This window comes from Lathyrus oleraceus, chromosome 7 (genome assembly GCF_024323335.1).
Source record: "Lathyrus oleraceus cultivar Zhongwan6 chromosome 7, CAAS_Psat_ZW6_1.0, whole genome shotgun sequence".
Taxonomy (NCBI): Eukaryota; Viridiplantae; Streptophyta; class Magnoliopsida; order Fabales; family Fabaceae; genus Lathyrus; species Lathyrus oleraceus.
The window spans coordinates 61,910,202-61,936,386 of record NC_066585.1 but is presented as its reverse complement, the minus strand read 5'-3'; the positions used below and the strand labels follow the sequence as shown (position 1 = coordinate 61,936,386).

General features: G+C 37.0%; 1 protein-coding gene across 2 annotated transcripts in view; it reads right to left on the bottom strand.

Annotated features, from left to right (window-relative positions):
- Positions 1-705: 705 nt before the first annotated feature.
- The window catches only part of LOC127105569 (serine/threonine-protein kinase BSK7), an 87,715-nt gene continuing 62,235 nt past the window's right edge, over positions 706-26,185 (bottom strand). Inside the window, exons 1-11 of one of the 2 annotated variants that reach the window (XM_051042760.1) lie at positions 7,870-8,482; positions 7,567-7,681; positions 7,260-7,483; positions 6,283-6,418; positions 5,896-6,029; positions 5,545-5,650; positions 5,170-5,255; positions 4,896-5,084; positions 1,823-1,981; positions 1,564-1,677; positions 706-1,433 (exon numbers count right to left, since the gene is read on the bottom strand). In XM_051042760.1, coding sequence (XP_050898717.1) covers positions 1,191-1,433; positions 1,564-1,677; positions 1,823-1,981; positions 4,896-5,084; positions 5,170-5,255; positions 5,545-5,650; positions 5,896-6,029; positions 6,283-6,418; positions 7,260-7,483; positions 7,567-7,675 — 1,500 coding nt within the window. In that variant the 5' untranslated portion in view covers positions 7,676-7,681; positions 7,870-8,482 and the 3' untranslated portion in view covers positions 706-1,190. Of the gene's footprint in view, positions 1,434-1,563; positions 1,678-1,822; positions 1,982-4,895; positions 5,085-5,169; positions 5,256-5,544; positions 5,651-5,895; positions 6,030-6,282; positions 6,419-7,259; positions 7,484-7,566; positions 7,682-7,869; positions 8,483-26,185 lie in introns of those variants that run through there. The other variant, XM_051042761.1, reaches the window with a different exon arrangement.

Sequence of the window (26,185 nt, the reverse complement as noted above, 5' to 3'; positions counted from 1 at the left end):
CGAATAAGCTCGTGTTTCCCAACAATGGCAGAAACGTATGTCAGTCTTGCTCTAACAACCCAAAATGCAACCAACTGAAAATGCATGTCTCTAACAATTACCTATTTCGAATGGGACTACTACCTAATGCATTTAAAACAAACTATTTTACCTAATACATTAATCAAAATTCAACAAAAAATTAAATGAGAAACTTACTCAAAAAAGTGTTGTTGAGGATGAAAAATATTGAATGTAATAAGTGGAGTGAGTTGGAATTGTAAAGCTTAAAGTAGCGGTAGTGTTGATCCTTGAAATATGAACTATAAGAATGTTGTTCACGAAAGAGCTCCAATGGTGTACCTCAAAAAATTTAGAAAATGAAGGATCAAACGTGCGTTATATATTAATTAAACGCGTACGAAGATGCTTCTCTGAAGAACCCCTGAATTTGTAAATAAGGATTAATCCAAATATGCATCTACAGTCAAAACCTAAAACACATACGGAAATGCATCTCCAAATTTAATTTTGACAAGGTGCTTCCGAAGATAGATGCATCTTGGAAAACATAGAAAACCTTTTACTTTTTGCCAAGGATTTAGGAGAATCTTTTAAAGTGAAAAAAAAAACCCTATTTTTTGAGGTGATAGTGAAGAGGGTGATTGGGAGTCAAGTGGAATATGCTTCAAATATCATTTCTAAATTAGTGAACAAGCCTTGAGATATTACAAAAAGAAAATAATTTATTAGAAGGAAAATGAATATATCAATATCATCAACATCACAAAAGGCAGGTCATAACCAAGTTGTTCTTCTGTACAATAAATTACAAGCATAACAATATTTTCCCAACAGATGAACCCTTTACACAAACACACACCTCTCTTCTAAAAGTTGTTTTCATTCTTCAACTCATAATCAATGATGATGATATCTTCCACCTTTATGCCTTCTACTAACATAGAGGCAACTAAACAGAATCCTACTGCAAATAGATACTGTATAACTCTGAGAGATAACTCTAGTCTGTGCAAAAGAATGCTTCTAAGCATGCACAAGTATAATAAATAAACCTTCATAATGACAATCGTCCAAATAAGGAAGGAACTATAGCCCCATGTACATTTGCGCCCAAACATTGAGAAAAACCAACAGCTTTTTCTATGTAAAAGTTATATTCAAGATCTGGCTAACCACAACCATCTCAATTAATTTGTGCTCTTATTACTTTCAAGTGAAGAACCTTCTTTAAGTGCCACTTGGGCATCATTCTCCCTTCCCAGTGCCAAAAGAGCAACAGCTTGTAGATAAAATGCAAGGTGCCAAATAGGAGATATCATTTGTGCCTGCATTGCATCACCAAGTGCTTCATTTGGCATGTTGCTGAAGAGATATGACAGACTTCGACGCGCGAAAATTGTTGGAGAAGTCATGCTTCCAACCTCAATAAACTACATTACAGAACGAAACCATCAGTAATAACAGCAGTAACAGTAAATTGTGGTTGCTCCAGAAGAGCACAGCGACTGGTTAAATATATTTTACATAACCTACTTGAGAAAAAAGGGAAATATTACTAACCTGAGTGTAGCCATCGATTGCGTTTTTGAAATCCTTCTGCCGAAAAGCGGAATCTCCTTTCTTTTTCGAATCCAATGTTTGCTGCATCTGGTTGGTCCACATTTGGAACGAAAGCTGCTTGATAGAGATAAATGTAAAAAAAATACATAAATTAGTGGTTAATAAAATTAGACAATCTAAATGGAATAATTAAAAGCAAAAATGAGTAGTTTAAGGTTCTGGAAAACTAATCATAGTTATTTACAAATTAGAATCAAACCTCAGTAGCTGCGCCCTCATCATCTTTATACCCAATTTTCTCCAGCACCTCGTGTAGGGATGTCAGATCCCTGCGTAGACAAGCTTCCCCAAGTGGAGTGAGAGGAAAAGCTGCACTACCGTCGGCATCAGGTATACCCATCAGCACATGAGAAGGAACCTATAAAATAAGAATATTCACAGTCCATTCCAGCTTGCTAAAATGTAGTTTCAATTCTAGGCACACAAAAGCCACTGATGGCCAAAAAAACAAGATGTTTATAATATTTCTATCTAAGGGTATAAGTATTATGTTACTTTTATTGATGATTTCTCAAGATGTACTTAGATATTTTCACACTGTTCTGAGTTGTTTAATATTTTTAAGAATTTTTGTTTTGAAATTATGACACAGATTGACAAAACTTTTCACATTTTACAGTGCCAACGAAAAAGAATATATCTACTCTTTTATGCACTCAAAAGGTATCTTAGATGAATCCAGTTGTCCCCATACACCTCAATAAAATGGTGTCGCTGAAATAAAACATGGACACTTTGTTGAGAGTGCTCGTACCCTTTTGCCAAATGCCATACCTCGGAAGTTTTGGGGTGATGTTCTTCCTACTGTCGAGTATTTAATTAACCGGATGCCATCCTCGGTGTTGAATGATCAGGTTCCTCATTCCCTGTTGCACCCTACAAAGCCCTTTATATGTTGGTTTCCCTCATGTCTTTGGTTGTATTTATTTTGTTCATGATTTGTCTCCGGGTCGTGATAAGATGTTTGTTGTGCTATCAGATGTGTTTTCCTGGTTTACTCTCGTGTCCAAAAAGGAATATTAGTGTTACTCTCCTTCTACACATCGCTTTTACACGTCTACAGATGTTACATTCTTCGAGGACATACTGTACTTTCTCAACTCAGATGTTCCAACAATTGGTATAGATCAAGTCTTGTCTATTCCCTATTTTGAGTCAGTTTAGTCCACTCCTTTATCTTCTAGTCCACGAGTTATGACAGATACATCCTCTTCAACTGATTCTCCACCACCGTTGAACATATATGACATTACCTATGAGAGAAGGTTTGGACCATGTGAATTAGTTCCTGTTTCAAGCGCTTCCATGTTCCAAGCGCCTCCACCCCTACTCCGGTTCCATCTTCTGATTTGTCCATTGTCATCTATAAAGATAATTGTTCAACCTGAACCCTTATCCTATTTATAATTGTATGCCTTACCATCAGTTATCTCCTACCTTATTTGCTTCAGTTTCTGCACTTGCATTTGTTTCTATTCCTACAACTATTCAAGAAGCATTATCCCATCGAGGGTGGAGACGGGTGGAGATAGGCAATACTTGATGATATGTGAGCTTTAGAATCTAATCATAATTGGGAGCTAGTTCCTCTTTCTTATGGGAAATTTGTTGTTGGTTGCAAGTGAATATTTAATGTTAAGGTGGATCCTAACTCGCATGCAAAGGGATATACTCAAGTCCGTGGTTAAGATTACAATGATAATTTTTCTCTTGTTGCAAAGATGGCATCTGTTCGTCTCTCTCTTGCCATGGCTACCATGAAACATTGGCCTCTATTTCAATAGGATATCAAGAATGCATTCTTGCATGGTGACTTGTAAAAGGAGACTTAGATGGAGCAACCTCCTGGGTTTATTGCTCAAGGGGAGTGTAGTTGGATATGCAAATTGCATTGTATGGCTTGAAACAAACACCTCTGGTTTAGTAAAGTGTTGCAACAATTTATGATGACCGGTTGTGAATCAGATCACTCTTTTTTACCAAATGCTCCTCATCAAATAAATATATTTACCTAGTGGTGTATGTTGAAGACATTGTGATTACAAGTGATGACTCCGAGGCGACCAAGGCTTTAAAACTAACACTTGTTTTCAGAACTTTCAGATAAAGGACTTGGGTCCTCTTCTTTACTTGCTTGGGGTTGAAGGATCTCTATCAAAGTCAGGTATTATCATCTCTTGAAGGAAGTATGTTCTTGATATTTTGGAGGAAACGGGTCTTATAGATTGCAAAGATTGCAAACTAGTTGAGAATCCTATGGATCTTAATGTAAAGATTTTTCCTAAACAGGGGGAGCCAGAGCCATATACTGATCCAAATATATACTAAAGATTTGTGAGAAAGTTGAATTATCTTACCTTGACTAGACCCAACATATCTTTTCCAACCAGTGTAGTAAGTCAGTTCCTCGACTCTCCTTGTGACAACTATTGGGATGTTGTTATTCGAATCCTTAAGTACATCAAAAGATCACCCGAAAAAGGGTTTGCTTTTTGTGATAGAGGAAACACTGATATCATTGGATATTCAACTGCTGATTGGGTAGGAGATGCAAGTGATAAATGCTCTACATCAGGTTAGGTGTTCTAATTAGTGGAAACTTGATCTCATGGAAGACCAAAAAGCAAACTATTGTTGCTTGATCAAGTAGATAAGCTAAGTACAGAGCCATGGCCCATGCCACTTGTGAGCTCTTGTGGTTAAAGCATTTACTACAAACACTTCATTTTTTTTAAATTGGTCCTATGGAACTTGTATGTGATATCCGGTCAGCTTTGCACATCTCCAATCCAATTTTTCATGAGTACAAAACATATAGAAGTCGACAGCCACTTGGAGAGAAGATTATCACCAGGATCATCCGAACCTCCTTTGTCAATTCCAAAGATCAATTTGCTGACATCTTTACTAAATCTCTTTGGAGTCCTCGAATTACTTACATATGTGACAAGATGGATGCATATGTATATGCACCACCTTGAGGGGATATTGTTTTTATTATTAGTATCAGTTAGGATATTATTGTATTTAATCATCCATTTCTGAGTTCATCTTCCCCATAATTAATGGGGTTGATTAGGAGGCTCACATATATATGGCATTGAATAGAAAAACATAAGTACTAACGAAATCATGAATAAACAACTCGAGAATCCTACGAAAACCAAAAATCAGCCTTCAATCATTCTTTAATAGGCTATCCTCATTCAAATTATTAAGTCCAGCTATCATTGTGTGTCAGAAAATGTGGAACCACATCTTAGACAGCTAACCTCAGTATCCTTCTGTAAAGGTATTAGAGCAGTGACGAGTGACTTTGGATTAGGACGCTCTCGCGGTTCAGATTGTAAACATCGTGAGGCTAGACGAACTAATTCAGTCCCCTCGTCATCTGAAAATTGTCCGTCTAAACATGAGTCTGTTAGACTCTGAAGGTTCCTGTCCCTGATCAGATCAAGGGCCTGCAAAAAAAAAATGAAATGCATCTCAGATCAAGGGGACACTAAGCATGGTTTGTGTAACTTTCTATGAAGGAAATAGGCTTACATGGCTTGGAGGAATATGTTTTCCACTTAGAAGGTCAAGCAAAAGGGTCCCAAAGCTATAAGTTACACTCTCTGGGGTCACTCTACCTGCATCAACACAGAAAAGGAAGGCAGAATCATTGCCGTCATGTATTTATAATTATGACATAAGATATAAAATGGATACAGTGATTGAATCATTGCATAGGAGAATTATTTTCTTTTTTCAATTTGGAGGGGATATGAATCCACTCCATACCCTACTCACAGCCATGATTGATAAACAAGTTTTATGAGTAGAAAATTTTACTACAATATCAACAAAAAAAAATCACTGTACATAGAAGAACAAATAACATAATATCGTGATGTAATGGTATTTTGTTTGAGGGATTACCTGTCCTGAGATACTCGGGTGGTGTAAATGCCAAATTTGTACTATAACTTTTCCCATCCCGACTGTTTTTCATCAAACCAAAGCATGAAAGCTTGGGATTGAAGTCCTGAATAACAAGAAAAAAAACATAAGCATATTTGACATTTACTATTCAGGCTTGGACAACACACTGACTTATTATGGGAATTGAGTTGTCAATATTATATCATATTTATTAATTTTTATGCAATTCAATTGAGTACTTAAATATAGCTTTAGGTGATGAAGCTTTCTAAGATTGCAAACTCTTAAGCACCATCATCCAACAATTTGAGCAATAGATCTCACCGCAAATACGAGAAATGGACTTACATCATCGAAAAGAACTCGGTAAGCATTTAGATCATGATATAGAGCCCGTCCTTTGTTGGTACAGTACTCTAGAGCTTGGGCAAGATGTAAAGCAACTCTAAGTCGCATTGCCCATTTCATGGGCTGAGTTTCCCCTGAACAAATTGTATGAAAATTTGTTAAAAGAGAAGTCTACATCGTGTAATCAAAAGAATGATAGCAACAAGTGATCACAACTAAAGTTCGCCCAAGTAGCATTGAAATGATAAAAAAAAAAAGAGTGAGAGGGAAGAATTTCTTTTAATTCAAAACAAACTCGATAGCAAACAATTTTTCAAAATCTATCTAGCTATATGACTTTCAAAAAAATAGCAAAGCCAATGCATGACAAGTTAGTTGTGTACTCACAATGAAATAAGTGCTTTGCCAAAGTATCGTTGGACATATATTCTGATACAAGCAACCTCTCATCCCCTTCAGAGCAACATCCAAGCAGATTTGCCAACTTTTGGCTCCTTAGCTGACCAACAGCTTTTGCCTCTTCCTGAAAGAGGTGATTGGAGAAGGTTCCTTATCATGCTAATAATGAAAAGCACATTCAAAATGCCATAAAACGCACAAAATATCTTTCATTGGCAGTAAACCTATTTGAAAAAAATATCTTTAACGCACAAAACCCCAATATAAAAGACTAAATAAATAAAAATATATAGTTAAGCCACACATGACTTAGTTAGGAGAGATATAAAAGCATGTAAAACACTTGAACTGGACAGTTGTACATATAACTATCATACATACAGCGACACAAACATGCGTGTTTTCTGCAGAACAGACTCAAGTGCACAAAATAAATTACAAATTAATTCAGCTGTTACAAAACCACAGAGGTATGTAGACCGACAAGACATTGCACCGTCATTAAGATAATGACAAAACTACGGTGAAACCAACACGAGATAGTCGTTATTAAAATGCAGAAACGCATGAAAGGCAGCTATTAAAACAAGGAAAAATATGTCATTAAGGCCACAAACGTGATTTAGGAGGGCTTTGAACCATGAAAAAGCACTTACATTTGAACTGTATATTTATTTATCGTAGATAAAGGATCACAAATGCACAAAAACAACAAACTAATGATTGATTTAGTCTTTCTCATTATCCTCATAGGATTTCTCATGACCTCTACAGAACATACTCGCATACAAAACAAAACACTAATTAGATCACCCGTTAAAACCGACCAAATTCCAGTAGAACAAACAATAAATTGTGCATTAAAATGCAGAAGCTTGCAAGAAAGTACACGACTAACACTTATAACAAAGATTCAAAATAACATATCTACACAAATTTTGCACATAAGTTTTCTTCATGCTTACCAAAAATTGATGGGCATCTGGCCAGGCTGATTTGTTGAACCGTTTGATGGCAATCCGTGTTTGATTGTCAAGTTTCCCTTTATAAACAACATTTGGAGCCTTTTCTCCATGCTCTGAAACAATATTTTCTACTGCAAACCCAGAGGTGGCCTTCCTAAGTTGATCAACCGTATATTCACGAAACGACGGCGGGCCATTGCCCTCAATATTATTGTTTTCATTTTCTAAACGGGCAATATAATCACATAATCAACAATCATTCTCATAGCAGTAACAACATAAACAATAAGACAATTCAATAACTTACCATCAATGTCAGTCTCCGGAACCTGAACACCACCACCACCACCACCACCACCACCACCTTGTTCACTACCCCAACAGCATGTTGAATACTTTGAGAACTTACAACCCATGCCAACCTATAACACATTGGAAAAAAAAAACTTGTAAGTCCAAAATTCTCAAATTCATCACAAAGTCAGTCCCTTTTGCTTAAAATCTAGGAAGACACTCCGAACACGATACCGACACTGACACAACCACATTGGTAATAATTTAAAAAATGAATAAATAAACTGTAATCACAAGTGTCGGTGTCAGGGACAACCCACACACAGACACGCCTTTTTTCAGAGGTGTTGATGCTCCATAGCTTAAAATCATTGCTCCTTCAACCTAGAGAAACTTTCAATTTAACATGTACCATTACCCAATACCCATTCCCCACAGAATTTCATGAAAACATGATTGGCATGGATTCTGTTACCAAATTTAGATTTTTTTTCCAATACCCAACACAATTCACATCAATTAACAAAAATAATTATAAAAAATAATCACAATAATCCACACAGAAGCTAGTTTGAACAGACCTAGTAAAAAGAAAATACAGAAAACAAATAATCACCGACCAAATAAGCAGAATATTCAACCAGCACATAGCAAAATCAAACTTTTCTTTTCATTTCAGTGGCGAATCTGTGCAGTGCTGTGTCAATTTAATTCAAAGCTCTTCTTCAAATTGCTAAAATGGAACAATCAAATCAACAATAAAACAAACTTTGAAACAATAATTACAGAAAAAAAAACAAATTAAAAAAAATGCATTAAAAGAACATAAAATCAACTAATAAATCAAAACAAGTAAATGAAAAAAATCAAAGATCATAGAGGAAAAGAGAGAGCAATTGAAGAAGAAAAGGGATAAGAAAAGAAGCATTAACCTTAGAGAAGAAAGGGATTCTAAACAGTCAAAAACTCAAAAGAGACAAAGAAAGTGAAAGGACTTTCTGCTGTTTCTTCTTCTGATTTTTCTTCCACTTGTTATATATATATATAACACTTTTTTTATAATTGTGTTAATTAATGCAACATATTACTTTAACTAACATCTTTAATTATGAATACTTTTTTTATAATTATGTTAATTAATGCAACATATTACTTTAATTAACATCTTTAATTATGAATTATGAAAGATTAATAAATAGAAAGTAACACAAAATGTAAAGTCTTGGTACTTGTATAAGTCTTCTTTCTACCGCAACAATGTCGAATGCCGAATTATACACGTTTATATTTCTCAAAACTAAAACTTACTAGTCGGTATAATAATATAATAATATTAAATAAATTTTGAATTGTTTATATATTTTATTCTGACTAAAAATAACTTTTAAGTCTTTATTTTTAAAGTTGAATTTTTGTTCTCTATTTTATAATCTTTAATATTTTTATGATATACAAATTAGTTGAAAAAATTTAAGTAGAAGTAATCATTTGTTTGGTAGTCTAATGAGTTGCCACAATGGTGCATCCACAATTTTTCTCACCTTCTAGTTTAACATAAAATTTGAGTTAATTCAATCTATGTTGTAATGTAAAATGTTTAATAATGTGTGATTTGTTATTTGATCATAAAATTTGAGTTAACTCAATCTATGTTATAACTTATTTATTATTGGTCTCATATTAGATGAGATAAGATTTAAAATTGGGTTTGTTATAACAAAATTAAGATGGATTATTTATACTTTTTGTGACCGGAAAAAGTTTATCTATCTCTTAAATAAAATATTACTCAACATTTATAAATTATATAAATAAATTATTGAATTCAAGATTTTACTTACTTTTCAACTAAACTATGAATTATTAATTTTCAGGTGGTTTAAGTTCGACAATATAATGGATTTTATGTGATTCTTAGTTATTTTTGTTAATAATAGATATATAATACATAAATATAATAATGATAATTTATAATTATTTTTTAATTTTTAATATATATATATATATATATATATATATATATATATATATATATATATATATATATAATTCATTCTGAATAGACATGACTTCAAAAGTTATAATTAATACATAAAAAAAGTGAGAATTATTATTTTACAAAATATATTGTGGTGTTATATATATATATATATATATATATATATATATATATATATAATATATATATATATATAATATATATATATATATATATATATATATATATATATATATATTTGGTAATATTTTTGGTGATTGAAATGATGTGATTTCAAGAATCATAATTAATTCATGAAAATGAGAGAAAATCACCTGTGTATGATATATCTAATAAAAAAATAATAGTTCTCATTTTTAAACTTAATAATGTATTACTTATGTTTATATTCTTTTGTACCACTTAAATTTTTAATTTAAAAAATAAGAATTTTGTATTATATTTTGTATTGTTCAAAAAGTGTGCGCTCTTTGTAATTTTCTAAACCACGCATACAATTTAATATGAAATTTAATTAAACAAAACACAATCATTCAAAGTGTCACACACAATCAAACATAGTATGCTTCGTAACACGGATTATAACATAATAATTTAGAACTTGTCATCGCATGCTCACCTTAACTTAGGATATCATCACATCGGAATCATTATTAAATTAAATTAACACAATATTGCAACTCATGACATTAGTCTCATAAACCTAAACCTTTCTAACGCAGGAAGGGAAGTTATATTATTCAACTCACAACAATTTTGAGATTTCAACAAAACATAATCAGTAACTTCAACAAAATAAAACAAGTGAAAGTAAACGTTCTCAGTCTGATGTTACATGATTAGAGCAAGACCCTACTAATAAAACGACAAACTAATGGAAGTTACTCCTAGAGTTATCTTCCACTTGCTTCAATAATGCTACTTTTGATTATCTGGATGATGCCCATGTAAGGCAACATTCAAACAGAAGAGGTGAGAATACACTTCAATAACTAACGATGAAAACAAGCGGGAGTATACATCACATAACAACAACATACAGATTACTCAAGCAACACCAAGATATCAAGTATTCTCATACATCAGCACATCAACAATAATCAATACAAATGCAACACTTATGCAATATACTCAACATCGACTCGACATGCATGTGGTACCAAATATGAACACTCAGGTTCGTTTCACTCCTCGATCCCCACCATAGGATCATATTCCCTCTTAGAACCAGAGCACGCCAAAATTTATATCATCACCATAGATAACACTTCACTAAACCCCTATAATAGTAATTAGCTACTCGCACTCTATCTCCACCATAGGATTAAGACTCACCAAAATTGGACCTAAGTTCGTACACCATGATGCATGACTCTCAACAACATGCATTATCACCAAAGTAATCACCAAAAGATTCACCTTACGCATCTCAAATAAAATACTATTTATTCTAATAATTAATTATAATTCTAATTAGTTATAAACAACTATACCAAACTCTTACTCTCTATATACCTCTATTCCAATGATACTTACCCCTACAATCACACAACAAATAGTTAAAGCGCCAATTAATTAAATAAAGTTCCAAATAATTCAATTAACTTAATTACTCAAATTTTGGATGTTACATTTCTCCTAGATAGGTAGGGAGACTCAGATGCCCTAATAGGTATATTACAAGTTTGGGGATGAGGGTTAACTCACGCGGGAACTAGCCATGTACGGTGGTTTTTGAGGTTGTTTGAGGGACCGACTAACGTGAGGTGAGAGGTCATATTGGTGGTCGGTGTTGTTGGGTTGCATGCGGGTGGTTAGATTGATAGTGTTAGGACTTCTATGAGCGTAGTGCTCTCTGAGTAGCAGTAGATATGTATGATTTGAGACTTTCCTTTATCCCTTGAGGGATAATGTATTTCTAAGGATTCTCGAAGCTTGTGGGTTTTGTTCCCTTGACGTTATTTTAATTGTTCTCCAGTTACTATAGAGGTTATTGATCGCCTATCTTCTCGGGGTCAACGAGGACCCTTTCTTGTGTGGGTCCTACGCACGTGGGTCCTCTCGGGTGAATCCCTTAGTTTCCGCTAGGGGCTATCTACTGGAGGAAGGCGTTCTAGTCTAGGTGCTACCCAAATATAACACTACACAATCCTCTTGAGCACGAGGTCTTTCTTTAAATGGCAAAGTGTTTAAAACTACCATTCTTTCTAGAATGTACCCCTCGTCATGTTGATGATACCCTTGATTGAGAACGGGGTCGCTAGATGGTGACGCTTCCCTCATAGACGAGTGAAATAGTAGGCGAGTCCTGCATTCGAAGGCATTCATGCTCGTAGGTACCTACGTGGCATGAACGTGTACAAATTTGGGGTAATGCGTCTATTTTGAGGTGATATTCTAAGTGAAGGAGAAGAGCGATCCATAACGCAACGGGATTTAAAATTTCTCCTTTAGTGATCCTTATGAATGGGCATGATTGGTGATAGAATTGTTACCTCTTGAGGCGATTGTAACCTTTGATGCAGATCTACGGAGCGATCACGAACGTTGAACGATGACAACGCCTCTACTCAGTCCACACGAACGGATTCCTTCAATCTCAGTGCTAGCTGCTACGAATGAAGGCTTTGAGTGAGAGAGAGAGAGAGAGAGAGAGAGAGAGAGAGAGAGAGAGAAACGAAATTGCAACTGCACAAATGCTTCTGCACAAGGGTTCTATTTATAGAACCACTTGTGTAGGCTGCAAGCTAAAAATCCCACTTAAGTGTATGTGGCCCATATCTTATAATATGTCAACATTACTTAAGCGCGTGGTACTTTACCATATTTCGTATTCTACTTAAGTACATTGTACCTTACGATGTTCTATAATTCACTTAAGTGCACCGTACCTTACGGTGTTCCTTAGTTACTCTATCTCTCATCAATTCGTCCTTTTGTGTGTGACCCTGTAGGTTTTCGCGGCATTGACAATTATATTAAATCACGTATTTAACATAATAAACAGTGAGCGGTATCTAGCAACACATCACTGCTACCCAAGACACGAAAATGTCATGTGATTTGACAAATCCTTTTGTGATAATACTTATGTGTACAATTACCCTTTTGCCCTTATATCTATATTGAACACAAGGCATAGACTGTGTCATCCTTGTCCAGTTCAATATTGGGCCCATAGACATTTATCTTGTTACGCAGGATGGGCAAATTCCATTTAGGTCACTCATGTCCCTTAGCATGCTTCGTGGAGTACCCATCAACTGTCTTTATGGTCATCCAGTTACGGACAACATTTGATCAGCAATAACACACTCGACTCTACATCTAGGGTCCATAGTGGTTTCAGGTCGAAGGGTGGTATACACCATTATCACCATGAGAATAACTTATGACACTTTGCATAATATTCTATATAGTATTCTCATAGCGGGTCAATCCAGTATAAATATTACTCTTAATATTCATACCTATGTTTAAGACTTGATAACTCCTTATCCATGATCCGTGAGATGTGATCATCAGTCTATATACATAATAGTCTTAATGCTTTAATGTTATCCCACTTCACAATAAAGCTCGACTACGGATACTTTAAGAATAGTGTCCTTATGTTTAATGTGATCTCATGATTAAGTCACACTTGATACATTAAACGGACTAGCTATTTTAGGGACTTTATTAAACAAACATAATAAAGAAAAAACCTTTTATTATTAATAAATAATTCGATACAAGTACCAAAAGTATTGGCCTCTAGGGCTTACACCAACAATCTCCCACTAGCACTAGAGCCAATCAGGCATACCCCTAATGCCCATAGATCTAGTATGGCCATCATGCTTTTGCTGTGCAAGAGGCTTTGTCAGTGGGTCAGCAATATTGTCAAGTGTAGGTACTCTGCATATTTTCACATCTCCTCTATCTATTATCTCTCGAATGAGGTGATAACGCCTAAGTATGTGTTTGGATCGTTGGTGAGATCTAGGTTCCTTAGCTTGTGCGATAGCACCATTGTTATCACAATAGAGACCAATGGGATCCACAATGCTAGGAACTATGCCAAGTTCACTAATGAACTTTTTGATCCAAACAGCTTCCTTTGTTGCACTTGAGGCAACAATATACTCGGCCTCGGTTGTAGAATCAGCAATTGTATCTGGCTTTGAACTTTTCCAGCTCACAGCGCCACCGTTTAAGCAAAACACATAACCAGATTGCGATCTAAAGTCATCCTTATCTGTCTGGAAGCTAGCATCGATGTATCCAATTACAACCAGCTCTTCCTGACCTCCATATATCAAGAATGAGTCCTTAGTCCTTCTCAAATACTTAAGGATATTCTTGACAGCTACCCAATGAGCATCACCAGGATCATACTGGTACTTACTCATTGCACTTAAAGATACGAGACATCTGGTCGAGTACATAACATGGCATACATGATAGATCCTATTGCAGATGCATATGAAATCTTGTTCATGCGATTCCTTTCTTCCTTAGTTGAAGGGGATTGTGTTTTTGATAGACACATGCCATGTTGCATAGGTATGAATCCTTTCTTGGAATCATGCATATTAAAGAGTCTTAGCACTTTGTCTATGTACGTACTCTGACTTAGGCCAAGTAATTTTTGTGATCTATCTCTATAGATTTTGATTCCTAATATATAGGCTGCTTCACCTAGGTCCTTCATAGAAAAGCATTTCCCCAACCAAGACTTTACTTGTTGTAGGGTAGGGACATTGTTTCCAATGAGTAATATGTCATCTACATATAATAATAGGAAAACGATCATGCTCCCACTAACCTTCTTGTAGACACAAGGCTCATCTTCGTTCTTGATGAATCCATATTGTTTTACTGTTTCATCAAAATGAAGATTCCAGCTTCTGGAAGCTTGCTTCAATCCATAGATTGATCTTTGTAACTTACATATCTTTTGGGCTTCTTCTGGTATGTCAAATCCTTCAGGCTGTGTCATGTACACATCCTCAAGAAGATTCCCATTAAGGAAAGCAGTTTTGACATCCATCTGCCATATTTCATAATCATGATATGCAGCGATAGCAAGTAAAATCCGAACAGATTTTAAGCATTGCAACTGGTGAAAAGGTTTCATCATAGTCAACCCCATGAATTTGTTTATATCCTTTTGCAACTAGTCTTGCCTTATAGGTATGTACCTTACCATCCATGTCAATCTTCTTTTTGAAGATCCACTTGCATCCTATAGGGTTAACTCCTACAGGAGGCTCTACCAAGGTCCAAACTTGGTTTGTGTACATGGAATCCATTTCAGATTTCATGGCTTCTAGCCACTTCTCAGACTTGGGACCAGTTATGGCCTCTTCGTAGATCACAGGCTCATCTTGATCCATGAGTAATACATCACCTTGATCAGTTATGAGATATCCATATCTCTCAGGTAGGTGACGTATCTTGTTTGACCTACGCTGGTCTTGTTCTACTTGAGCAGGTTGCTCTTCCACAACTACTTATGTTTCCTGCTCTAATTCCTCCATAGGTGTATCAATGCTTTGTGATTCTTGAATTTCTTCAAGCTCTACTTTCCTCCCACTGATTCCTTTGGAAATAAAATCCTTTTCTAGGAAAACTCCAGTTCGAGCGTCAAACACTTTGCCCTCAGAAGGATTGAAGAAGTAATACCCTCTTGTTTCTTTAGGATACCCCACAAATAAGCATTTGTCAAATTTGGGCTCAAGCTTAGTTGAAATTTGTCGTTTCACATAAACTTCGCAACCCCAAATCTTCATGTAAGACATATGTGGTTTCTTACCACTCCATATCTCATATGGTGTCTTCTCAACCTTTTTGGATGGAACACAATTAAGTGTGTAAGCTGCTGTCAATAGTGCATGTCCCTAAAAGGAGTTTGGAAGATCGGCGTGACTCATCATGGATCGGACTGTAAGAACAAAATTAGTTTTACAATAGAATTCCAGGATTTTGATGATAACAAAGGATGAAACCAAAAATGGCACCCTAACGAAAATTCTCTAAGTGTGCAGGACTCTGAACAGCTACAAAGGAATCTGATCAATTTATCAGATACAAACTCTGATCAGATACAAAGTACTAGAAGATCAGAAGCATCTGAAGAAAAAGTGCGCTCTAGAAATTCTGACTCTGAGCAAGACAAGACAGCAGAATACCAGAAGCTCTAAACTTCCATTGGACTCAGTTCTGATGATCTAAAAGACCAGTACTCTTAGAAGCTCTGACGTAACCTCAACGCAATCTCTAGTTAACACAGAAACTCCGAGATAACAAAGACTCTGATGAAGATTCTCCAAATCCAGAAAGAGTAACGGAAAGAACTTCTTCAAATGGAAAGAAAGTATTTTTAGAAAGAAGTTATTCAGGGAGACAAATTGGTTATGGCAAGAAACACAGAAGTAATGACATTGAATGCTCATCAAAGGCCAATATTCTGTCATCACTCCAACGGTCCTTTCACCACTATATAAAGGACAACATACTTCAGTGAGAGACACAACAATGCACAGAAAAATCCTTACATTCTCTCTTAGTTTTTCACGAGCTGTTGCTCATACGTGAAAACACTTGCTTGCTCTTTTTGCTGTAATATTTGCTTACTCTTAGAAGCACTCTCGATTACAAACTTATTCTTGCTATTGCTTTTGTTCCTCAAGTGATTCTGCGTAGTCTGTATACTTGGGAGGACTAAGAGATCACTCTCTTAGATGTTTGGTTGTATTAATCTTTCAAGATTAGTGGATTAAGTCCTTTTTGAAGGCGAAATCACCTTGGCCAGGTGGACTGGAGTAGCTTTGTGTTATAAGCGAACCAGGATAAAATTCTGTGTGTTCTTACTTTCGAAAAAGCTTTTATTTTCTAAAACAATTCAAACCCCCCCTTTCTTGTTTTTCTCACCTTCAGTTGGTATCAGAGCTTCGACTCTGTTATTGATTTTCAATCAAACACTTAACAGTGTAGAGAGATCCAGAACGAGAAAAACCATGACCAACACCAATGAAAGAGACAGTTACAATGCTAAGCCTCCAGTCTTTGATAGAGAGAAATTCGATTACTGGAAAGATAGAATTGGAAGTTTCTTTCTGAGCTATGACGCTGATCTCTGGGACATTGTCACAGATGGATACAAACCTCCTGTAACAGATGCTGGAGTTGTTGTTCCCAGAAGTAAAATGACAGATGATCAGAAGCGCGAATTCAAGAATCATCACAAAGCTAGAACGATACTTCTCAATGCCATATCTTACAATGAGTGTGAAAAAATCACCAACAGGGAAACAACTAAAGATATACTCGACTCCCTGAGGATGACTCATGAAGGAAACTCTCAGGTCAAAGAAACAAAGGCTCTGGCTCTAATCCAGAAATATGAAACCTTCAAAATGGAGGATGATGAAGCTGTAGAGGTAATGTTTTCTAGATTCCAAATTCTTATTGCAGGTCTCAAAGTGCTAGACAAAGGATACACAACTGCAGACCATGTCAAAAAGATAGTCAGAAGCTTGCCAAAGAAGTGGAAACCTATGGTCACAGCCTTAAAGCTATCAAAGGATCTGAACAACATCAGCCTCGAAGAGCTTGTCAGTTCACTCAGAAGTCATGAGATAGAATTGGAGGAAGATGAGCCTCAGAAGAAGATCAAGTTTGTAGCTTTAAAGTCCAAATCTGAAAGGCGCAAGTCTGACAGAAACAAAGCCTTCCAGGCCGAAACAGAAGATGTTGATGACTCTGAACTAGAAGATTCTGACGATGAGGAAGAATTATCCCTCCTGATCAGAAGAGTAAAACAACTCTGGAGAAAGAGGAATAATAACTTCAAGAGACCAAGACCCAGAGGGGACCGATCAGACTCAACCTCAAAAGGTAAAACTAACAAAGATGTTACTTGTTATGAATGTAAAGAAACAGGTCACTACAGGAACGAATGTCCCAAGTTAAAGAAAGACAGTTCCAGAAAAGAGAACTTCAAGAAAAATTCCCTCAAAACCAAAAAGGGACTGATGGCTACCTAGGATGACAGCGAATCTAACTCATCAGAATCAGACTGTGATGAACAGGCTAATGTGGCACTCATGGCTACCACATCCAAGAACACTTCAGATGAAGAATCTGAATCAGAAGAGGTATTTTCTGAACTCTCTCGATCTGACCTAGAATTATGTTTGTCTGAAACTCTCAGCTCATATCAGAAACTAAAACAAAAATTTAAAGCTATAAAAGGCATTTTTGAAGAAACTTTAGAAGAATGTGGCAAACTTGAGATAACCATTTCAGAACTAAAAGATGAAAACAAAACTTTAACATTAGAAAGAGATGCAACAAAGAAAAATTGCTCAAAACTTGAAGAAGCGTTATCTCAAGCTCCACAAACTTCAAACACAATAATTTATAAATATGAAAGAGCTTTTCAAAAGTTTCTGAAAAATGGGATAGGGAGGAGTATAATGGCATCCATGATTTATGGAGTCAGTCAGAACAATAGAAGAGGAATTGGGTATGATCCTAGTGAAGATAAAACTTCTACTAATCACCAACCTAAATCTCCATTTTCATATCACTATACACACACACAAGAGCAACAATTTAATAATGCTAGAAAACCCAAAGTGTTAAGAAGCTCTGGGAAAACTAATCACAGAGGACCCAAAAGACTTTGGGTACCAAAGGATAAGATTGTTTATGTTGCAGATATCTTATGCAGCAGAGTTAAAACACCAGTCATGGTACCTGGACTCTGGATGCTCACGACACATGATGGGAAGAAAGTCTATGTTCCAAAGCCTGGAACTTAAAGATGCTGGATTCGTAGGCTTCAGAGGAGATCAGAAAGGAAGGATCAGAGGCTCCGGAACTATTGGTAATGGTACTCTTCCCTCTATATCTGATGTGTTATATGTAGAAGGATTAATGCATAATCTGTTATCAATAAGTCAATTAAGTGATAACAGTTATGATGTAATCTTTAATCAAAAAACATGTACAGCCATAAATCAAAACAATGGTTTTGTCCTATTCATTGGCAAGAGGAAAAACAATATTTATAAAATAAATCTTTCTGATTTAAAAGAACAAAATGTGAAATGTCTGTTCACGAAGAGCAATGGGTATGGCATAGACGCTTGGGCCATATTAGCATGAGAAAATTATCTCAGCTAAATAAACTCGAGTTAGTCAGAGGCCTACCTAAGCTGAAGTTTTCTTCAGATGCTCTGTGTGAAGCATGTCAGAAAGGAAAATTTTCAAAAACATCTTTCAAAAAGAAAAATATTGTTTCTACCTCTAAGCCTCTGAAACTTCTTCACATTGATTTATTTGGTCCTGTGAAAACAGCATTAGTCAATGGAAAGAAGTATGGACTAGTCATTGTTGATGATTTCAGTCGTTGGACATGGGTAAAATTCCTAAAGCACAAGAGTGAGTCTCACTCTGTATTCACTAGCTTCTGTTCCAAAGTGCAAAACGAATTTGACTCTAAAATCATCAGAGTCAGAAGTGATCATGGTGGGGAATTTGAAAATAAATTTTTTGAGGAACTATTTGACTTTAATGGAATATCCCATGATTTCTCCTGCCCTAGAACTCCACAACAAAATGGAGTTGTAGAGGGGAAGAATATGACACTCCAAGAGATGGCCAGAACCATGATCAATGAAACAAATGTGGCTAAGCACTTTTGGGCCGAAGTTGTAAATACAGTGTGTTACATTCAGAATAGAATCTCCATAAGACCTATTCTGTAGAAGACTCCCTATGAACTGTGTAAAGGAAGAAAACCAAACATTTCATATTTTCATCCTTTTGGATGTTTCTGTTTTATTTTAAATACTAAAGAACATCTGAACAAGTTTGATTCCAAAGCACAAAAAGGTATCATGTTAGGATACTCAGAACGCTCTAAAGGTTACAGAGTATACAATACAGAAATCAAAATTGTGGAAGAATCAATTCATGTCAGATTTGATGATAAGCTTGACCCTGAAAAGTCAAAGCTAGTTGAGAAACTTGCAGATTTGGAGATCACTCTTGCAGGATCTGGCGAGAAGATTAAAGCTCCAAAAGCAACTGCCATTCAAACCTCAAAAGGAACTAAATCCCCAGTAATCCCAAAGAAAGCTAAAATTCGCCTCAACATATCTGAAGACTTGATTCTGGGAAATGAGGCGAACCTATCCGAACTAGGTCTACCTTTAAGACTCCTGAAGAAACTCCTCTGGGACTAGTATCTCTGATCGAGCCTGCTTCCTATGATGAGGCACTTCAAGATAGCGACTGGGTTCTAGCCATGCAAGAAGAGCTAGATCAATTCACAAAGAATGACGTCTGGGATCTTGTTCCTAGGCACATAGGCACTCACGTTATCGGAACCAGATGGGCATTCAAAAACAAGCTGAATGAGAAAGGAGAAGTTGTCAGAAACAAAGCTCGACTGGTGGCTCAAGGTTACAGTCAACAAGAAGGTATTGACTACAATGAAACTTTTGCTCCATTCGCCAGGTTAGAATCTATTCGCTTACTTGTATCATTCGTTATAAATCATTCTATCAAATTGTATCAAATGGATGTCAAGAGCGCATTCCTTAATGGTTATATATCAGAAGAAGTGTATGTCAACCAACCTCCAGGTTTTGAAAATTCAAATTATCCAGAACATGTTTTTAAACTTAAGAAATCTTTATATGGACTTAAACAAGCTCCCAGAGCTTGGTATGAACGATTACGTAATTTTCTTCTGGAACATGATTTTATCAGAGGGAAAGTTGACTCCACACTCTTCTGTAAAAACATTAATAATGATCTCATGATATGCCAGATATACGTTGATGATATCATTTTTGGTTCAGCTAACGCCTCTGTATGTCAAGAATTCTCTAAGCTAATGCAGGCAGAATTTGAAATGAGCTTAATGCAAGAACTAAAGTTCTTTCTAGGAATTCAAATAAATCAAACTTCAGAAGTCACGTACGTTCATCAAAGCAAATACATAAAATACATTCTGAAGAAGTTTGATATGGCTTAATGCAATTCTGCAAAGACACCCATGCATCCAACCTGCATTCTTGAGAAAGAAGAAGTCAGTAAAAAGGTTTGTCAGAAGCTCTATCGTAGTATGATAGGCTCCCTTCTCTATCTGACTGCTATTCGCCCTGATATTCTATTTAGTGTTTGTCTCTGTGCCAGATTCCAATCAGATCCTAGAGAAACTCACTTAACAGCAGTTAAGAGAATTCTCAAATATCTGAAAGGAACTCCTAACCTATGCCCGATGTATGTGAAAACATCAGAGTATAGACTATCTGATTTTTGTGATGCAGATTATGCAGGAGACAGAATGGAACGAAAAAGTACATCTGGAAATTGTTAGCTCTTGGGAAACAATCTGATATCCTGGGCCAGCAAAAGACAATCAACCATAGCCCTGTCCACTGCAGAAGCGGAATACATCTCAGCATCACTGTGCACTACTCAGATGCTCTAGATAAAGAATTAGTTAGAGGATCTGCAAATCTTTGAGAGTAACATTCCTATCTTTTGTGATAATACTGTTGTCATTTGTTTAAGCAAGAATTCTATTTTACACTCCAGAGCTAAGCACATGGAAATAAAACATCACTTTATCAGAGACTATGTTCAGAAAGGGGTAGTAACATTGAAATTCATTGATACTGATCATAAATGGGCTGACATATTTACTAAACCCTTAGCTGAAGATAGATTCCTCTTCATCCTAAAGAATCTGAACATTCAAAATTGCCCTGAATAATATGTGCCTCTGAAGTTGTAAAATGAGATTATAATGTAAACACAATGGATTCTGCCTCTGACTCTGATACTCCTACCAAGTTAGAAGTTATCTGAGTTAGAAATCTCCAAGAACCAATCCTTTGGTATTCCTGAAGATCAGATAAAGCAAACACGTGGAGTACCTTGCGTCTGACCTTGGAACTTCTAGACAGCTGTCTAGCAGTAATCAAGGAACAGTCTCTTGAGGTCTCCTCGAGCAGTGTATTGGCTGTTGGGATTAGACATCATTAATGAGATGTAATCATTTTTCCCCTAAACGAGTTGACTTGGTTTTTGTGCTAAACTCTGTTTTGTGTGTCGTTTTGCATGCGCCCTAAATTGGGTATTTAAACACATTCATTTCACACATTGCACACTCTTCACTCTCACGCACCCTTAAACCTCAGCTCTCTCAAGGCATTCCTGCAACATTCTTCATCTTCATCCCAATTTTCAACAACATCATGGATGCTCAACAACAAGCTGTTTACAACTTCTCTCAACAAATGGATTCAAGCGAACAAGCTCCAAGTTCAAGCAACCCAAACCCAGCGGTTACCGGTGTAGTCACAACTCCCATCTACAAAAAACCTCACATTCTTTATCGTGAGCCTCACATCAACCTTGCAACGCCATTTGAGAAGCTGGAAGTATTATGTGAATCCTTGGTGGATTTTGACAACATGCGTAGAAACGACATTGACCTCACAAATGAACTCAGAAATCAAGGTTGGGGAAATTATTTCAAGTGCTTGTATGGTCCTGTCTACACAAATCTTGTGAAGGAACTCTGGAGATTCGCTGATGCTGATGATCACTTCATTGTCTCCTATGTTCTGGGAGTCAAAATAGTGATAACCGAGAAGTCCATTGCCGCTCTTCTGGGCATGGAAAAAGATGGAGGCAGAAGAATCTACAACATCAATCCTAGGTTAAAATACATGTCCCAAGAGATTAACCCAACAATCTTCAAGCAGAACGCAGAAGGCAACCCCTCCAAGAACAAGGAGCTACATCAGAACCTTTGTGTCTGGCTGAAGATCATTATGGGTACCATCCACCATCGCCCAGCGTCAAACTCCTCAGACTACATCAACACAGACCAGAAGTGCATTCTGTACTGCATCCACAAGGGTCTGAAGCTCTGCCTTCCAGCACTTCTCTTTAAGTATCTCAGAGACTCTGTACGAGATACAAGAAACAACATGAAGCCCAGAAACTACATTCCTCTAGGAAGGCTAATCTCTGACGTTCTGATTGAAAGTCATCTGGTGGACCACCTGTTAAAGCTCAGACTCATGGAAGATGTGATGATCGACACTGGAAAACCTCTCAACGCCAAAAATCTGAAGAGCATGGGGATTCTGGATCAAGTCAAATTCAAACCTACTTTGGACACCTCCTGGGAAGCTCTAAAAGATCAGAGGGAGATCCCCCATGGACTCTATCTGTTCTCAAAGGAAGACCCCCGAGATGTAATCCTTTTTTATCTGGATAATCTGATGAAAGAAGGAGTGGATATCTCAGACTTCAACCTAAGCGATCTACCAGATAAGGCTCCAAACTTCATGAAACATCCACGAGGACCCTCTGAAAAGGCAAGACAAGCGAAGAAGGCAAGACTAGGAGAATCCTCCGGATCAAGACCTCCAGCACCTCTGCATGAGCCTTCTGGTAAGTCTGTTTCTCTTGCTCCCTTTGAACAAACACATCCAATTGCTTCTTCTATCCCTCAACCAACACCTATCTACACTCACTCATAAACCCCTTCTTCAACCACCAAAACATCTCATCAACCATCCCAGAAATTTAACCTTGCCACCACCACCTAACCTCGTTCTGACGCAGAAATGCTGAATGAAACCACCTCTTCATTTTCTTCCCCAGAATCACCTCCCTACTACAACGTTTCATCTGATACAGAACACTCTGACCCCTCATCTCCCACTCTGGCCCAACTTCAAGCTCAGACTCTGGCCTCACAACAGCCAACACAAACCACCCCTGAACCTGAAGTCACTTCACCACCCACAGAACAACCAAACCCAACACCATCTGACCTTCAACCTTCTGAACCAAATACCTCTGACACACACCCACCAGATACATCCGCTGAACCACAAACTCCCACTCTCAACCTAAGCCCTCCCACTTCTCCACCTCCACCCTCTGAACCAGAAAACACCCTGCCTACCCTAGAGGAAGCAATAGTGTTGTTTGTAGGAGCCTCGGTTGACAAGGTCAAGTCTCTAACCATCAACTCTGGCATCAATGATGATCCTTCAGCTGTTAGGACACACTAGAACAGAGTTATTGGTTGGATGACCTCTGAAGCCTTCAAACTGAAGAGCCTCTCTGAGCAAGTCAGAAACGACTTCATCAGAGATGCTGAAGTAAGACTACAGGAGCGCTTAGCCAGAGAAGCTGAGGAGCAAGCCAGAAAGGAAGCAGAAGAAAAAGCAAGGCAAGAGGAAATTCAAAGACTTAAGGAAGCTGAAGCCAAAGCTCTAGCTGACGCTGCTGCTGCGGAAGGTGAACCAAAAGCTGTTGCTGAAGCTGAAGCTAAAGTCGCTGCTGAAGTTGAAGTTCATCGTGTTGAAGAATCTACCAGCAGGGTAGAACCGGATGCTCTGACTCAGGGGGAGTCTTCCACCTTTGTCCCTCTGGTTCTCAAGACTCTTGAAGATCTTCAGAAGGAGCAGAAGGAAGTCCGAGCTAGATTGGATCAACAGGATTCAGTCAACGTCAACATTCAGAATCTGCTGACCCAGCTGCTTTAGAGGATGCCTCCACCTCTAAACCCTTAGGCACCTAGGATTTTCCTTTGTTGATTTGCTTGTTGCTTTCTGATTATGTTTGTTCTTGCTTTCTGTTGTTTGTGTTTTCTATCTGAATATATATATATATATATATATATATATATATATATATATATATATATATATATATATATATATATATATATATATATATATATATATATATATATATATGCCTTTCCTTTATTTTGCTAAGTCTTTTTGATTATGACAAAAAGGGGGAGAAATAAAAACAGCTCTGATGAAAACATATCTAAATCCTTCAGTATTCTGCATACATTGTTTTAAAATGGTTCTAATCCTTTTTTGACTTAGAAATTTGCAGAAGAGTATCTAGAAACATCATATCATGGAAGCTCCGGTAAGAACTTCTGAACTCCCAGGCTTATCTCAGGGGGAGCTCACTTCTATCTGATCTGATAAATTCGTATCTCTAAATGTTTCATCTATTAATTAAGATTGTTTTGTCATCATCAAAAAGGGGGAGATTGTAAGAATAAAATTAGTTCTACAATAGAATTCCAGGATTTTGATGATAACAAAGGATGAAACCAAAAATGGCACCCTAACAAAAATTCTCTAAGTGTGCAGGACTCTGAACATCTACGAAGGAATCTGATCAATTTATCAGATACAAACTCTGATCAGATACAAAGTACTAGAAGATCAGAAGCATCTGAAGAAGAAGTGCGCTCTAGAAATTCTGACTATGAGCAAGACAGGACAGCAGAATACCAGAAGCTCTAAACTTCCACTAGACTCAGTTCTGATGATCTAAAAGACCAGTACTCTTAGAAGATCTGACGTAACCTCAACGCAATCTCCAGTTAACACAGAAACTCCGAGATAACAAAGACTCTGATGAAGATTCTCCAAATCCAAAAAGAGTAACGGAAAGAACTTCTTCAAATGGAAAGAAAATGTTTTTAGAAAGAAGTTATTCAGGGAGAAAAATTGGTTATGGCAAGAAACACAGAAGTAATGACATTGAATGCTCATCAAAGGCCAATATTTTGTCATCACTCCAACGATACTTTCACCACTATATAAAGGACAACATACTTCAGTGAGAGACACAACAACGCACAGAAGAATCCTTACATTCTCTTTTAGTTTTTCACGAGCTGTTGCTCATACGTGAAAACACTTGCTTGCTCTTTTTGCTGTAATATTTGCTTACTCTTAGAAGCACTCTCGATTACAAACTTATTTTTGCTATTGCTTTTGTTCCTCAAGTGACTCTGCGTAGTCTGTATACTTGGGAGGTGTTAGATACCCAAAAGTGCTTATTTGAGCTATCAAATATGGGCATCTTTCACTCCATTTCCTTGCTAAAGTGTTCGAAACCACCTTTGTTTTTGATGAATTGCAATACAATGATAAACGATCTTGGTACCTTTGATTTGTATGTTATTGTGCAGGAATTAGGCATGAAATAATAGAAAATGAAGCCACAAGAAAGTTGGCAAAGGGACCAAAAAAAGGATGCATTCATCAGCTTGCTCGCTAGGCGAGGGCTGTGGCGAAGAGCTCGCTAGGCGAGCGCCCAGCGAGAACCCAGCGAAGAGCTCCAGTATTTTACAGTAGCAAACATCAACAAACTCACTAGGCGAGCAACCAGCGAAGGGTGTAGCGAACACGTCCAGACTTGGTCAAAAGCGCAACCAGCACTCATTCGCTAGGCGAGCCATTAGCGAGCTCCCAGCGAGCAATTCCAGTAGCAAAACCTCCTAAGCTCGCTGGAGCGAAGGGTGAAGCGTGGGCTTCGCCTAGCGAAGGTTTTGTTCGCCTAGCGAACATGCCAATTTGGCAAATGACATTTCTTTGGGTGCAGGTGCCTCAGGTGCCTCATTTTGGGGCTCGCTAGGCGAGCCATTCTGCTCGCCTAGCGAGCATGACAGCTCAGTAGCAGCACTATAAGTAGCAAGGGCTACTTTTTGGAGCCATACTTTACACCTCCATACTTTTGTACTTTTGAGATATTTTTCCAGCATTGCTCTAGAGATACTTTG